This window comes from Rhinoderma darwinii, chromosome 1 (assembly GCF_050947455.1).
Source record: "Rhinoderma darwinii isolate aRhiDar2 chromosome 1, aRhiDar2.hap1, whole genome shotgun sequence".
NCBI classification, from domain to species: Eukaryota; Metazoa; Chordata; class Amphibia; order Anura; family Rhinodermatidae; genus Rhinoderma; species Rhinoderma darwinii.
Genome location: NC_134687.1, coordinates 318,599,032 through 318,616,270, shown reverse-complemented (window position 1 = coordinate 318,616,270; position 17,239 = coordinate 318,599,032). Strand labels below are relative to the sequence as shown.

Genomic DNA, 17,239 nt, shown 5'->3' with positions numbered 1-17,239 from the left:
GTATTGCATTATGTAAATTAGCCCGCAAGGGAGGTCCTAAGCAAGGGCTCCTGGTTTTGCTGTGTAACCCTGCCTTACTCCTCTTCCCCCTTGATCATGATTGACGGTACCAGGGTATGTAGACGTTACTGTTAGATTCCCTTAAAGGGGGAGGAGTTGGGCAGGTTAACAGTAAAACCAGGAGCACTTGCTGGGCTTGGGACCGCCAGCGGGCTTATTTACATAACGCAAAAAAATTCTTGCCAATGAAGAAACTAGGAAGGAATACAAAGTCAGATGCACACTTGTTTTTAAGCAACCTACCAAGTGCTGGGACTCCTTTGTTAGTCAAAATCACGATGACTGATATCCTTTAACCTCTTCACGCACTGCGCCGCAACTGTAGAGGGCTTGCTTCCCGCATCAGGACATACAGTTGCGAAGTGGTGCCCGGCGCACACTGTCCTAACAGACAGTGTCTGGGAACCGGGAGATCAGCTGTCCTCGACAGCTGAAACTCCAGTCTCGCCGGTCAGCGGACCATCGCTGCTGATTTCGGCAATTAACCCCATAAATGCGGCGACAGATTGCGTTCGCCACATTTAAGGGGTTTGAAGCACATCGGAAGCCCCCACAAAGTGATTGTGGGGGCTGCCGATGCTTGTCGTGGCAATCGGAGGCCAGACAATGACCTCGGGGTTGCCATGTACGGAAGCCTCGGAGGAGCAGCCTCCGGCCGGTCCTCCGAGGCTTCCTGTCAGTGTGACTGTCACGTCACAATGACAGTTGGAATGCATTACACTACATAGGTAGTTTAATATACTCTAGCAGCGATCAAAGCTGCAAGTCTAAATGTCCCCTAGTGGGACAAGTGAAAAAAGTTTAAAAAAAAATGTTTAAAAAAAAAAAAAAAAAAAAAAAAAGTGTAAAAATAAAAGTTATAAGTTACATAAACAAACACGGCTTTTTTTTTCCTATAATAAGACTTTCATTATAGGAAAAAAATGAACACGTTAAAAAAAAAGTACACATATTTGGAATCGCTATTTTTTGGTCACCACCCCTCCCAAAATAGAGAATAAAAAGTGATCAAAAAGTCGCATGTACCCGAAAATAGTACCGATAAAAACTACAACCCGTCCCGCAAAAAACAAGCCCTTACACCGCTTTTTTGACTGAAAAATAAAAAAGTTACGGCTCTCAGAATATGGTGACACAGAAAATGAATTATTTTATAAAAAAGTTATTTTATTGCGCAAATGCTGCAAAACATTAAAAAAACGATATACATATGGTATCGCCGTAATCGTACCGACCCGCAGAATTAAAATGGTCATTTATAGCACACGGTGAACGCTGCAAAAAATAATCTAAAAAACATTGTCAGAATTGCTTGTTTATGGTCACCCGGCTTGGAAAAAATGTTAACAAAAAATGATCAAAAAATAAATAAAAAAATAAAAAACATGTAACCCAAAATGGTACCAATGAAAATTACAGATTGCCCCGCAACAAATAAGCCCTCACGCAGCTCCGGTGGTGAAAAAATAAAGAAGTTCTGGCTCTCAGAATATGGCGATGCAAAATGTGCAGTGTTGCAAAATCGGATAAGATCGGGCGCCATTTATCAGTGCGACACCGGCCACATATCTATGAATTATTATTTACCGCATTATTATACCCTCTTATTATGCCCTGATGTACTCCGCACAGATTACATACGCCCCCACATTATAAACTGAAACACCAGCAAAAACCCAAACAGAACAACTGGCAAGCAAAATCTAGCTCCAAAACCAAAATGGCGCTCCCTCCATTCTGACCCCTGCAGCGTGCCCAAACAGAAGTTTGCGCCCACATATATGGCATCGCCATATCCGGGAGAACCTGCTTAATGCTTTATGAGGTATTTGTCTTCAGTGGCACAAATTGGGCACGACATATTATGCACTAAATTGGCATATCAGTGGAAAACTGCAATATTCACACCATCCGCTGTGCATTAACCCCTTTGCGCACTATGACTTAATAGCACGTAATGGTGCGGAGGTTGATGTATGGAGCCGGCTCACATGCTGAGCCCGCTCCATACGCTGCGGGTGTCAGCTGTGTATTACAGCTGACACCCAGGACTAACGGACAGGTACAGCGATCGTGCTGTTACAGGAGTCTGTAAAAATAACAATATACTGCAATACATTAGTATTGCAGTATATTGTACCAGCGATCCAATGATCGCTGGTTCAAGTCCCTTGAGGGGACTAATAAAATGTTTAGAAGAATTTAAGTTATTAGTAGTGAGAAAGAAAAAAAGTTTACTTTAGAAGAAAAATGGGAAAAGGTTTGTTTTTTTTTTTAACTTTAATGTAAAAAAAATAAACAAAATTGGTATCGCTACGTCCGTAAAAGGCTGAACTATTACAATATACCATTATTGAACTCGCACGGTGAACACCGTAAAAAAATTAAATAATTTAAACCACCAAAATCGCTGTAGTTTTCGTTTTTACGGCACGGAGAAAGCTGTAAAAAACAAAAACCCCCAAAAATGGAATCAGATTTTTTTCCTATTTTTTCAGTTTCACAGTACATTCTACAATTCCTCCCGCAAGAAATAAGCCGTCACATCACTCTGACGGAAAAAGAAAAAAAAAAACTATTGTTCTTGGAAGGCAGGGAGTGAAAAACTAAAAGAAAGCAAAAAAAAAATGGTTCAGTCCTGAAAGGGTTAATTCATTTTTAAGGAAAAAAACTTTTGACCACATGTGGGGTATTTCCGTACTCGGGAGAAATTGCTTTACAAAAATTGTTGGTTTTTTTTTCTCCTTTATCCCTTGAAAAAATGCAACATTTTAGTGGACAAAAATTGTGATATTCATTTTCACGGCCTAATTCTAATAAATTCTGCAAAAGACCCGTGGGGTCTAAATGCTCACAATACCCCTAGAAAAATTCCTTGACTAGTTTTTCCAAAATGGGGTAACTTGGGGGGTTTCCACTGTTTTGGTGCAAACGCGGCATGACACGGCATGGCACCGAAAAACAATCCAGCAAAATCCATGCTCCAAAATCCAAATGGCGCTCCTTCCCGTCTGAGCCCTGCTGTGGGTCCAATCGGCAGTTTATTACCACACATGGGACATTGCCGTAATCGGGAGACATTGCTTTACAAATGTTGGGGTGCATGTTCTTCATTATTCCTTGTAAATATTAAAAGTTTCTATGTTTTTTCAGAAAAAAAGTAGATTTTCATTTTTACAGACAAATTCCAAAATATTTAGAGAAAAACCTGTATGGTCAAAATGCTAACTATACCCCTAGATAAATTTCTTGAGAGGTGTAGTTTCCAAAATGGGGTAACTTTGGGAGTGTTTCCACTGTTTTGGCACCACAAGACCTCTTCAAACCTGACAAGGTGCCTAAAATACATTCTATAAAAAAAAATTAAAAAAAAGGAGGCCCAAAATCTACTGGGTGCTCCTTTGCTTCTGAGGCCTGTGTTTCAGTCCATTACCACACTAGGGCCACATGTGGGATATTTCTAAAAACTGTAGAATCTGGGCAATAAATATTGAGTTGCATTTCTCTGGTAAAACCTTCTGTGTTACAAAAATTTTTTTTTATTAAAAATGAACTTCAGCAAAAAAAAAATAACATTTGTCAATTTCACCTCTACTTTGCTTTAATTCCTGTGAAACGCCTAAAGGGTTAAAACACTTTGTGAATGCCGATTCGAATACCTTGAGGGGTACAGTTTTCAAAATGGGGTGACTTCTGGGGATTTTCTAATATATAAGGCCCTCAAAGCCACTTCAGAACTGAACTGGTCCCTGAAAAAAAAATCGCCTTTTGAAATTTTCTTTAAAATATGAGAAATTGCTGCTAATGTTCTAAGCCTTGTAACGTCCTAGAAAAATAAAAGGATGTTCAAAAAACGATGCAAATATAAAGTAGACATATGGGAAGTGTTAATTAGTAACTATTGTGTGTGGTATTACTATCTGTTTTACAAGCAGATACGTTTAAATCTAGAAAAATGCTAATTTCTGCAAATTTTTGCGACATTTTGGTGTTTTTCAGAAATAAATACCAAAATGATCGACCAAATTTTTTCACTAACAAAGTACAATATGTCACGAGAAAACCATCTCAGAATCGCTTGGATAGGTAAAAGCATTCCAACGTTATTACCACATAAAGTGACATGTCAGATTTGAAAAAAATCGGCTGTGTCCTGAAGGCCAAAACAGGCTGGGTCCTGAAGGGGTTAAGATAGTGTTTTCTAGTTCTCTGAATGTAGTCAAAATGGCTACGCACAGGAAGACTTAACAAGACATTCTCAGAGAAACTGTCCTTGTTGCCCGTAGCAAGAGTTCACTTTCATTCGTTCAATGCACGCTGGAAAATAAAAGCTAAAGTCTGATTGGTTGCTATGGGCAAAGGACATTTTGCCGAAAAAAACGCAAATGAGAAAACTAAAATTGGCTGCGGCAGGAAGGGGTTAAAAGTTTTGCCAGACATATATGACATTTTCAAATGTATTTATTTGTTACTTATATAACGCCAACATATTTGGAAGGACTGTACAGAAGATGTCCTCATAGTCTAAATTCCCTCTGTATATGTTTTAAGTGTGGGAAGAGTACCTGGAGGAAACCCACTCAAACATGGGAAGATACAAACTATGAGGTTGTTGTATGTTGTCCTTCGTGGGTATTGAAACTCCGTCATTTTTGAAGATTACGTAATTTTTAATGGACAAAAAAAAAGCGCAGCATGCAGTGCTATCTTGTTTGGCAAAAGTTACCGAAACCATGATGAAAACCCAACAGAACTTATTAAACTCAATAGGTTCCGCCGGGCACCGTTTGTTTCCATCATGCGACTGATCTAGCGCTTCTGTTCTTCCCGTTATTTTGTTCCTCTGACTAAACAGAATAACCAAAATCTTAGTGAGTGAGGCTCTGTTCATATCTGCACTATTTAGCTATATACGCTGCAACGGTAGGCAGTTAACAGCCACTGTATGTAATCTTCCGCTGCAGAGTGGCCCTGCAGATCCCTGTGACCGTGCTGTTACTATACTGCAGCGGTCTGAGGGAAGATCCTGGAGTACTGCTTCTCCATTACCCCGCAAATGCTGCAGTCAATAGCGGACGCTGAATCTAGGGGGTTAGACAAAAGGTAGGGGGCTCCCTCGGTCATCCCAACGGCACCACGCAACGTGATCACGCAAGCCAACAGGTTGTAATGGCAGCCAGGGACCTTACAAGGGCCCCCAGGCCTGCCATATCTATATGCCTATGAAGTCGCACGAAAGGCATGGCCTGATAGATTGCTTATCATTTTATCACTGACATGCAACAATCCTATGTGAAGCCCCCTAGAGGTACAAAACAAAATGTCATATGAAAAATACAACACTACACGCAAAAAATAAGCCCTCATACTGCTATGTCGGTGGAAAAATAAATAAAGTTATTGAGTATTGAGACTTATTTTAATGTTTATTGTAAAAAATGCATATGTGTATTTTTTATTTTATTTAACATTACTTTGTTTTTACTTTTTATTTTTAAACTAATGTACTGGCATATATCCATATTCCAGTACATTAGCCTGTGTACGGATAGTATACAGGCAGTTGTTAGGACATACCTAAGTATGCCCTAATAGGAAATACGGTCAGACAGCCCTGGGGTCCTTCAATGGACCCTGGGCTGTCTGCCCATATATGGTATGTCCCTCTATCGCGTCACAGGGAAGCGTCAAAGGGTTTCCCTGTTACGTGATCCAAGGGGCACCCCCCTTCAACGCTGCAGTCAGCTTTGATCGCAACATTCAGGAGAATAGCAGCGGAGAGGAGAGGTTTCTCTGCACTCTGCCGTCAGAGCGGGGCTGCGACTGTGTAATACAGCCATTGCCCCGCTCCTAACAAGTGCGCGCGGTCAGCATGAGGTGATGCGGCCGGTTACTGTACTAATGAGTGGCGGTTCAGGCACTGAAGAAAGAACGTGGGGGTGTTTTGCTGTACGCCCGCCATGTTCTGTCTTCAGTGCCGCCGCTCCTTAGTGCAGTGCTGGTCGCATCACATCATGCTGACGGCACGCACTTGCCAGAACTCAGGAGCAGGGCAATGGCTGTATTACACAGCCGCAGCCTCGCTCTCATACATGTGTTAGGGTATGTGCACACGCTAGCTTCCTTTTACGTCTGAAAAGACAGACTGTTTTCAGGAGAAAACAGCAGCGTCATTTCAGACGTAAAAGCTCCTCCTCGCATTATGCGAGGCGTCTTTGATGCCCGTAATCTTGAGCTGTTCTTCATTGACTTCAATGAAAAATGGCTCAAATTACGTTTCAAAGAAGTGTCCTGCACTTTTTTGACGAGGCAGTCATTTTACGCGTCGTCGTTTGACAGCTGTCAAACGACGACGCGTAAATTACTTGTCGTCGGCACAGTACGTCGGCAAACCCATTCAAATGAATGGGCAGATGTTTGCCGACGTATTGGAGCCGTATTTTCAGACGTAAAAAGAGGCATAATACGCCTCGTTTACGCCTGAAAATAGGTCGTGTGAACTCAGCCTTACTATACGAAGATGTGCGGCCACACAGTTTAGTATCGAAATACATGAAATAACGGTATCGAAGCGTTTGAGGGTGTACGGTATCTAAACAGTATCGAAGTTTCGATGCATTGTGCATCCCTACCCCCATAGTGTTGTAAAAATATATATATATATAATTTACTTTCATTATTTAGGAAAATTGCCCAGCCCTACTAAGTGGTTAAATACCCTGCAATGGTGTTAGTTTACACTGCAGCAGCGATTACAAGGTGTGCGGATACGTGACCGTGGGAGCCAATCACAGCAGCAACAAAGTGTCAGCCTTTCTGAGATCACGCTGTGGCCAATATCAAGGCAACATATCACTGCAACTGTGTAAATTAAGATTAGCTGAGTACTGCCAGCGCAATTAGGTATTCGAAGGGTGACTATATATTGGAAACGTACGACACCCAGAGAGTCTCGTGTATCGGTCCTATTAATTAGAGTTGGACCCGATGCACTATTCTTTCCGCTGCCATGGCCTAGCTTGCTTGAGCATCTCTCCATGCCCGATGTCCGGTCGGGTGGGAGATCACAAGTGGAAGAACAATAAACACACAAAACCCAGCCCTTGAGAAGTCATGTTAAAAATTATATTAAGCTTTTTCAAGGAAAGCCGAGTGGCAACCAAAATGGCCAAATCATAGCTTTTACTGGTGTTATAACCCAACTGTTTCAGACACCTGCATTTGAGAATTTTTGCGATCACATGACTTTCTCCCAGGGCTGGTCTTAGCGGTGTGCGACCACACAGGCACATGCTTCTCCACCTGGAAAGGGGGCGCCCTGCTGCCTTTTCAGGAGAGCAGTCTGAGCGGCAGCGCACATTAGCAGAGAACAGACTGTCAGAGTAATAGAAACGCACCAGTAACCGATAGCCTGTTCAGCTGAAATTATCACAATATGCTCAAAACTGCATTGTTTCTAATGCGGTTCCACGCAAATTGCTGTAAAACCGCAACTATAAGGCTGGATTCACACGAGCACATTACGTCCGTAATGGACAGAACGTATTTCGGCCGCAAGTCCCGGACCGAACACAGTGCAGGGAGCCGGGCTCCTAGCATCATAGTTATGTACGATGCTAGGAGCCCCTGCCTCGCTGCAGGACAACTGTCCCGTACTGAAAACATGATTACAGTACGGGACAGTAGTTCCACGGAGAGGAAGGGACTCCTTGCATCGTACGTAACGATGATGTTAGGAGCCTGGCTCCCTGCAGTGTGTTCGGTCCGGGACTTCCGGCCGAAATACGTTCCGTCCATTACGGACGTAATGTGCTCGTGTGAATCCAGCCTAAGGGTTGTAGGACCTTCAGAGACATCATGATCAAATCACTGAGGTCCTGCAAACAAGCACTGCAGGGGAGGAGGATTGAGTTAGGGGTCTGGCCACTTTATAATAAAACTTCTTAAAATGTAACAAAGTCTTCCGCTGTGTCACATTAAAGTGTTAGTGCACCTATTCCTTAGCCCAGCTCTTCACCGATAGGACCCTTGTGCCCATGGACGGGATATGTAAACAACGGACAGCAGAGGTCTCCACGTCCAGAGGATGGAAAACCACAGTGGTCATGCGATTTATCCACATGACCACTTCCCCTGGCTGTGCCCCCTTTTGCACAGGCACTAAATGTATCCAGAGCATGCGCAGATAAAGCATAGGTGTATGAATGGCCACGTTATTAGAGACACCCATCAAGTAGAGTGTTTGACCTCCTTTGGCCTTCAAAACCGCAGCAATTCGTCAAGACATAGATTCCACTAAGTGTTGATAGCTTCTCACAGTTACAGCTAAAGCGTCCTTCTGCCATAGGGTAAACAGCTGCCAGGAAGGAATGAACACGGTCAGCCACAATGCTCAGGTGAGCCCTACTGTTCAAAAACTCCATCCACAGATATCAAAGGACCCAGGGTGTGCCAAGAAAACATTTCCCACACCATTACTCCATCAGCCTGTACTGATAACACCTGACAAGGGGTTATCGATTCACGCTGCTTGTACGACGAGTTATACATGAATGTATGAGAGCGGGGCTGCGGCTGTGTAAGACAGCCGCAGCCCCGCTCCTGAGAAGTGCGTGCGTGGTCAAAATGATGTGATACGACCAGCGCTGCACTAATAAGCGGCGGCACTGAAGCCAGAACATGGCAGGCGCACTGCAAAACACCCCTATGTTCTGTGTTCAGTGCCTCTGCTCATTAGTGCAGCGCCGGCCGCATCACTCCATGCTGACCGCGCACGCTTATTCTCAGGCGCTCGCGAGATCACGCTGTGCAGTCACATACTCCCACATTAACTTTATCGAAGTGTCTTGGGAGTGAATAGACATCACCTCCAGCCAGGACGCGATGTCTATTCACACTCTCGACACTTCGGTAAAGTTTATGTGAATGGCAGCACACGTGATCTCATGAGATCACACTGTGCTGTAGGGATGTCACAATACCAGAATTTGGACTTCGATAACGATACTTTGTGTAGTATTGCGACTTCGATACCAAAACCATACTTTGCCAACAGTAATAAAAATAAATAAATAATAAAGTTCTTCCATTTTCTGATGTGAGGCACATGGCGTGAATTTTGAATGTGCCTGACATTAATAGTAATTAACCCCATCATGTTTCTCAGTCATAACGAGTTAATCTGTAAGGTACACGATGGGGTTAATTACTATTAATGTGGGGCACATGGAGGTTAAATTCATCATCACACCTCATACCTCACAACAAGTGAAAGCAGTTTTTTTTTTTACAGCGTACGCATCATAAATGACGCAAAAAAATTGTTGCGCAGGTTATTAAGGTTGCGCCAATACCAAATATGTGTATATTTTATGTATTGAGACTTATTTTAATGTTTATTGTAAAAAAGGTGTATGTGTATTTTTTTAAAATTTAATATTACTTTGTTTTTACTTTATTTTAAACTTTAATGTACTGGCATATATCTATATGCCAGTACATTAGCCTGTGTACTGATAGGACATTCTTAGTACACAGGCAGTTAGGACATACCTAACAGGAAAAATGGTCAGACAGCCCTGGGGTCCTTCAATGGACCCTGGGCTGTCTGCCCATATATGGTATGTCCCTCAATGGCGTCACAGGGATTCCTGTGATGCAATCCAAGGGGCATACCCCCTTCTCATTTTCCCCTGAATGCTGCAGTCAGATTTGATCGCAGCATTCAGAATAGCGGCGGAGATGAGAGGTTTCAGGAGAATAGCGGCGGAGATGAGAGGTTTCAGGAGAATAGCGGCGGAGATGAGAGGTTTCAGGAGAATAGCGGCGGAGATGAGAGGTTTCAGGATAATAGCGGCGGAGATGAGAGGTTGCAGGAGAATAGCGGCGGAGATGAGAGGTTGCAGGAGAATAGCGGCGGAGATGAGAGGTTTCAGGAGAATAGCGGCGGAGATGAGAGGTTTCAGGAGAATAGCGGCGGAGATGAGAGGTTTCTTTGATCTCCGCCTTTATTGAGCGGGGCTGCAGCTGTGTAATACAGCCATTGCCCCGCTCCTAACAATAAGGGTATGTTCACACGCACTGTTTTCAGACGTAATTTGGGCGTTTTACGCCTCGAATTACGCCTGAAAAAAGGGCTCCATTACGCCTACAAACACCTGCCCATTGCATGCAATGGGTTTTACGATGTTCTGTTCCCACGAGGTGTAATTTTACGCGCTGCTGTCAAAAGACGGCGCGTAAAAAGATGCCCGCAAAAAAGAAGTGCATGTCACGTCTTGGGACGTTTTTGGAGCCGTTTTTCATGGACTCCATTGAAAAACAGCTCCAATAATGTCCGTAAAATACGCTGAGAAAAACGCGAGCAGTTACAAAAACTTCTGAAAATCAGGAGCGGTTTACGCCTGAAAACCGCTTCCTATTTTCAGACGTATTTTGCTGAGCCGTGTGAACATACCCTAAGTGCGCGCGCGGTCAGCATGAGGTGATGCGGCCTTGCTGCACTGATGAGCGGCGGTTCAGGCACTGAAGACAGAACGTGGGGATATTTTTCAGTGTGCGCCCGCCATGTTCGGTCTTCAGTGCCAGCAATCATTAGTGCAGTGCTGGTCGCATCACATCATGCTGACGGCGCGCACTTGTCAGGACTCAGGAGCGGGGCAATGGCTGTATTACACAACCGCGGACCCGCTCTCGTACATTCATGCGTTACAATGCTTAGCTGTCCGACCGCACAGATTAGTATCGAAATACATACGGTATCGAACCGTTTGGGGGTGAACGGTATCGAAACAGTATTGAAGTTTCGATGCATCGTGCATCCCTACTGTGCTGTGTGAGTAAGTCCCCAAGAAACTTTACCGAAGTGTCAGGAGTGTGAATAGACATCGCGTCCCGGCTGGAGGCAATGTCTATTCACTCTCAAGACACTTCTGTAAGGCCTCATGCACGGCCGTGATTTTCGGGTCGGCCGGCAGCGGAGTGTCACCCGCGAGCCGCGCAGATGGCCGTGGCCATTATTTGCTATGAGCCTGGACCGCAGAACACAGCCATAAGACAAGTCCGTTCCTTCTGCGGTCCGGGCTCCCGGGCCATGCACGGACCGTGGAAACCACGGTCCTGTGCATGGCCCCATAGGACTGAATGGGCCGCAATTCTCCCGTGGATTTTCAGGGGAATTGCGGTTGCAAAAGCACATTCGTGTGCATGGGGCCTTAAGTTAATGTGGTCGTATGTGACTGCACAGCGTGATCTCGTGAGATCACACTGTGTTGCGAGTACTGCTAAAAATGAATGGAGAGAAGTGTATGATGCTGATTGGTCAGCGTCATACACTTCTCTGTACAACGCCAAGTTGGTAAAAAACGCGCAGTTGTCTATTAAGAAACTACTTAAAAAATCTAAAATTGCTCATAACTTGCATAAAATGTGGTGACAGAGCCTCTTTAACCCCTTAGTGTCTAAGCCTGTTTTGGCCTTGTGGACACAGCCGACTTTTGTAAATCTGACATGTGTCACTTTATGTGGTAATAACTCCGGAATGCTTTTGCCTATCCAAGCGATTCTGAGATTGTTTTCTCGTGACATGTTGTACTTTATGATACTGAAAAAATTTCGTCATTAAATTCAATATTTGTCAAAAACAAATCTGCATTTTCTAAATTGTAATGTATCTGCTTGTACAACAGATAGTAATACCACACAAAATATTTACTAGGTAACATTTCCTATATGTCTACTTTGTTTGCATCGTTTTTTGAACGTGCTTTTATTTTTCTAGGACGTTACAAGACTTAGAACTTTAGCTGCAATTTCTCATATTTTCAAGAAAATTTCAAAAGGCTATTTTTTCAGGGACCAGTTCAGTTCTGAAGTGGCTTTGAGGGCCCTATATATTAGAAAGTCCCCAGAAGTCACCTCATTTTGAAAACTGCACCCATCAAAGTATTCAAAACAGCATTCAGAAAGTGTTTTAACCCTTTAGGCGTTTCACAGGAATTAAAGCAAAGTAGAGGTGAAATTTACAAATTTCATTTTTGTTCTTCGAAAATTCATTTGTAATAAAAAATTTCTGGACCACAGAAGGTTTTACCCAAGAAATGCAACTCAATATTTATTGCCCAGATTCTGTCGTTTTTAGAAATATCACACATGTGGTCCTAGTGTGGTAATGGACTGAAACACCGGCCTCAGAAGCAAAAGGTGCACCTAGTGGATTTTGGGGCCTCCTTTTTTTAGAATATATTTTAGGCACCATGTCAGGTTTGAATAGGTCTTGTGGTACCAAAACAGTAAAGACTCCCCAAAAGTGTCCCCATTTTGGAAACTATACCCCTCAAGGAATTTATCTATGTCTATAGTTAGCATTTTGAACCCACAGTTTTTTTTGCTAAATTTATTTGAATTCGTATATGAAGATGAAAATCGACTTTTTTTGTGAAAAAAAAACGTAGAAATTTTTAATTTTTACAAGCAATAAAGTAGAAAAAACATCCCAACATACGTAAAGCAATTTCTTCCGATTATAGCAATACCCCATATGTGGTAATAAACTGCTGTTTGGACCCACAGCAGGCCTCAGAAGAGAAGGAGCACCATTTGGATTTCTGATTTTGCTGGAATAGTTTTCAGTGCCGTGTCGCGTTTGCAATGCACTGGAGGGATAAAAACCGTGGAAACCCCCCAATAGTGACCCCATTTTGGAAACTACACCCCTCAAGGAATTTTTCTAGGGGTAAAGTTAGCATTTTTACCCCACAGTTGTTTTGCTGAATTCATTGGAATTAGTCTGTAAAGGTAAAAATCTACTTTTTTTTCTGTAAGAACTTAGACATTTTTACAAGGAATAAAGGAGAAAAAAGCACCCCAACATTTGTAAAACAATTTCTCCTTATTACGGAAATACCCCACATGTGGTAATAAAGTGCTGTTTGGACCCACACCGGGGCTTAGAAGGGAAGGAGCGCTATTTGGCTTTTGGAGCACAAATTTAGCTGGAATAGTTTTTGGGTGTCATGTCGAATTTGCAAAGCCACTGAGAGACCGAAACAGTGGAAGCCCCCCAAAAGTAACCCCATTTGGGAAACTACACCACTTAAGGAATCTATCTAGGGGTATAGTGAGCATTTAGACCCCACACGTCTTTTGCAGAATTTATTAGAATTAGGCTGTGAAAATTAATATCAACATTATTTCAACTAAAATGTTGCATTTTTTCAATTTCACAAAGGATAAAGCAGAAAATGCACCCCAACATTTGTAAAGCAATTTCTCCCGAGTACGGCAATACCCCACATGTGGCCATAAATGCTTTTTCATTAGAAAGTAATTAACCCTTTCCGAACTGATCCATGTTTTGCTTTTTTCTTTTTCGTTTTTCCTCCCCGCTTTCCGAGAGCCACAACTTTTTTATTTTTCCGTCAATAGAGTGGTGTGGGGGCTTATTTTTTGCGGGACGAGCTGTAGTTTTTATTGGTACATAAGACTTTTTGAGCACTTTTTCTTTTCAACAAATTTTATTGAGTTTTTACAACAAAGTAAGGAGATATATTGCATGAACACAATTTTTGAGCACTTTTTATTACATTTTTTGGTAGAGCTAAGGTGACCAAAAAACTGAGATTTTGCAGTTTAAAATTCTTTATTTTTCACGGCGTTCACAGTGCGAGTTCAATAATGGTATATTGTAATAGCTTGGACTTTTACGGATGCAGCGATACCAATTTTGTGTATTTTTTTTATTTTTTTACATTACTTTAGAGAAAAAATGTGAATAGGGTTTCTTTTTGGACTTTAAATATTTATTTAATTTTTTCCACTAATAATAACTATTTACTTTTGTTTTTACATATTTTATTAGTCCCTATAGGAGACTTGAACCAGCGATCGTTAGATCACTGGTAGAATACACTGCAATACTAATGTATTGCAGTATATTGTCATTTTTACAGGCTCCTGTAACAGCGTGATCGCTGTTTCTGTCCGTTAGTCCCGGGTATCAGCTGTAATACACAGCTGACACCCGCAGCGTATGGCGCGGGCTCAGCGTGCGAGACGCTCCATATATCACCCCCCACACCACGACATGCTATTAAGTCATGGTGCGCGAAGGGTTTAAAGGCGCAGCGGATGGTGCAGAGTGAAAATTACAATTTTCCACTGATGTGCCATTTTAGTGCACTATAGGTTGTGCACAGTTTGTGCCACAAATACCATATAAAATATTAACCGGGTTCTCCCGTGTATGGCGATGCCATATCGGTGGACGTAAATGGCTGTTTGGGCACGCTGTAGGGCTCAGAAGGGAGGGAGGGGCATTTGGCGCGCAGATTTTGCTTGGTAGTAGCTCTGGCGTTTTGCTGGTATTTCAGTTTATAATGTGGGGGCATATGTAGGCTGGGCAGAGTACATCAGGGGCATAATGAGAGGGTATAATAATTGGGTAAATAAATAATAATCCGCAGATATGTGGCCAGTGTCGCACTTATAAATGGCACCCGATCCTATCCGCTTTTGGAACGCTCTGCACATTTTGCATCGCCATAATCTGGGAGCCGGAACTTTTTTTATTTTTTCACCACCGGAGCTGCGTGAGGGCTTATTTGTTGCAGGACAATCTGTAATTTTCATTGGTACCATTTTGGGGTACATGCGATTTTGTTGATCACTTTTTATGCCATTTTTCGGCAAGCCGGGTGACCAAAAACCATCAATTCTGACAATGATTTTTTTTTATTTTTTACAGCGTTCACCCTGGGCTATAAATGACCGTTCTATTTTATTCTGCGGGTCGGTACGATTACGGCGATACCATATGTATATAGGTTTTTTATGTTTTGCAGCGTTTGCGCAATAAAATAACTTATTTAGAAAATAAATAATTTTCTGTATCACCATATTCTGAGAGCCGTAAGTTTTTTATTTTTCAGTCAAGAGATGTGTAAGGGCTTGTTTTTTGCGGGACGGGATGTCGTTTTTATTGGCACTATTTTGGCGTAAATGCGACTTTTTGATCACTTTTTATTGTATATTTTGGGAGGGGTGGTGACCAAAAAAAATAGTGATTCTGGCATTGTTTTTCGTTTATTTTTATTGCGGTGTTCACCGTGCGGGAAAAATAATATTATAGTTTTATAGTTGGGGTTGTTATGAACGCGGTGATACCAAATATGTTTACTTTTTTTTTAAATGTTCATTTTTTTCCTATAATAAAAGACTTATTATAGGGAAAAAAGCAGTTCTTGTTTATATCACTTATAAGTTTGATTTTTACACTTTTTTTAAAAAACATTTTTATTCTTTTTTCACTTGTCCCACTAGGGGACACTTAGACTTGCAGCTTTGATCACTGCTGGAATACATTACACATGTAGTGTAATGCACTCCAACTGTCATTGTGACGTGACAGTCACACTGACAGGAAGCCTACGACGACCACCCTCCGGCTGGTCCTCATAGGCTTCTGTACATGGCAGCCCGGAAGCCATTGTCCGGCGTCCGGTTGCCATGGTTACCATCGCCAGCCCCCGTGATTTCACGTGGGGGCTGCCGATCGGCACTAAACACCTTAATTGTGGCGTTCAAAATCGAACGCCGAAATTAAGGGGTTAACTGCCGATATCAGCGGCGATGGGCCGCTGATCGGCAACGGGGAATGCAGGGCAAACACCCTGCACAGTTAATCGCCGCTGTTAACTGTCAAAGCACAGACGTAACTGCACATCAAGGTGCGCGAACTTACTGCTCACCTTGACGTACAGTTACGTCAAGGTGCGCTTAGGGGTTAATTTTAAAAAAAACAAAAAACAAACACTTTACAATAAAAATAAGTCTCGATACATGAACCACATATTCGGTATCGTCACAACCGTTATAACACATTTATAGCGTCATTCATGTTTACGCTGTTATAAAATGAACAAAAAACTGCTTTTTCACTTATTAATGAGGACCGAGGTATTATGAATTTTGAACCTCCATGTGCCTCACATTAATAGAAATTAACCCCATCATGTACCTCACACATTAACCCAATGTTGTCCATTATGCTCCCATACCCCTAGGCACATTTACCACTCCCGGTCCTCGGAAACTAGCGGACCACCTCTACGGATGCTGTAGATATATCACGGAGCGAGACATTTATCAACTTAACCGAAGACAAGTCGGACTAAAAGCTATAGATTGTCATGTGACTTCAACTAGAATATAAGGGAGACCTTTAGCTATTCTAATATCTCTAGCAAGATCTGCTGTCACAGAGGTCTGCAACCTTCAGCACCCCAGCTGTTGTGAGACTGCAAATCCCAGCATGCCCTGACCGCCTTTTGCTGGACCAATAAAGCCTTTAGCTGTCAGGGCATGTCGGGAGTTGTAGTTTTAATACAGCTGGAGTGCCGAAGGTTGCTGATCCTATGAAGAGCTCATGTGCACAACCACCCTATGTATTCTCTATATAACTCAAAGCGCGACAAGTCTCACCTAGCAAAGCTGGCCGCTCAGGGTCTCCCCGGTACTCCCAGGTAGCTTTACCAGCCATGTCTCACACACACGTGTACTCCGGTAACTTCCTCCGAATCTGTGGGAGGAACCAAACGCGGCCGTAAAGAAGGACCTCTCCTCGGCTCCATGCGTGTATACAGCAGACTGCGCCCTCTGCTGGCTACTGCCTGCGAACTGCCGTGAATAATCCATTTATAGTTTCGGCTTAGTTAGTATTTCATTGTAGAACTACATTATTACACTGATAAATAATACTGTAAATTGTAAGTAATTATACTTTAATTGTTAGAATAGGAGTATTGTTTTTCAATAGGTTCATTGTTTTCGTTTTTTTGGCTATAAAATGTCACACTTGCAGTCATACCTACAAAGAGAGAAGCCAAGGAGAAAAGAGTAAAAAAAAAAAGTCACACCAATACATTTTCTAAAATAATATGTATCTTTTCTTTCCAATAAATATGTGACTAAGTTAGAAACAATGACTTTTTATTTCATGGAAAACTAATCAAGCAGGCAGTTCATTTTAGAAGAATATTTTACAATAATCCTTTATTACTTACAATATACCAATACAAAGGAAGAATACCCCAGCCGCAATATAACTTTATTCATACCAATCCTGGCTGGCATCAAGCTGAATAAGGAATATGCCTCTGACTGCTGGGAGATTGGTCATGAA

The 17,239-nt window shown here is 42.3% G+C and overlaps 1 protein-coding gene across 3 annotated transcripts in view; it reads right to left on the bottom strand.

Moving 5' to 3' along the window:
- POLR1E (RNA polymerase I subunit E) overlaps positions 1–16,674 on the bottom strand; it is a 77,681-nt gene extending 61,007 nt beyond the window's left edge. The window contains exon 1 of one of the 3 annotated variants that reach the window (XM_075851416.1): positions 16,540–16,674. In XM_075851416.1, the coding sequence (XP_075707531.1) occupies positions 16,540–16,597 (58 nt within the window). In that variant the 5' untranslated portion in view covers positions 16,598–16,674. The remainder of the gene's footprint in view (positions 1–16,539) is intronic. The other 2 variants (XM_075851436.1, XM_075851442.1) reach the window with 2 other exon arrangements.
- Between the last annotated feature and the right edge of the window lie 565 nt (positions 16,675–17,239).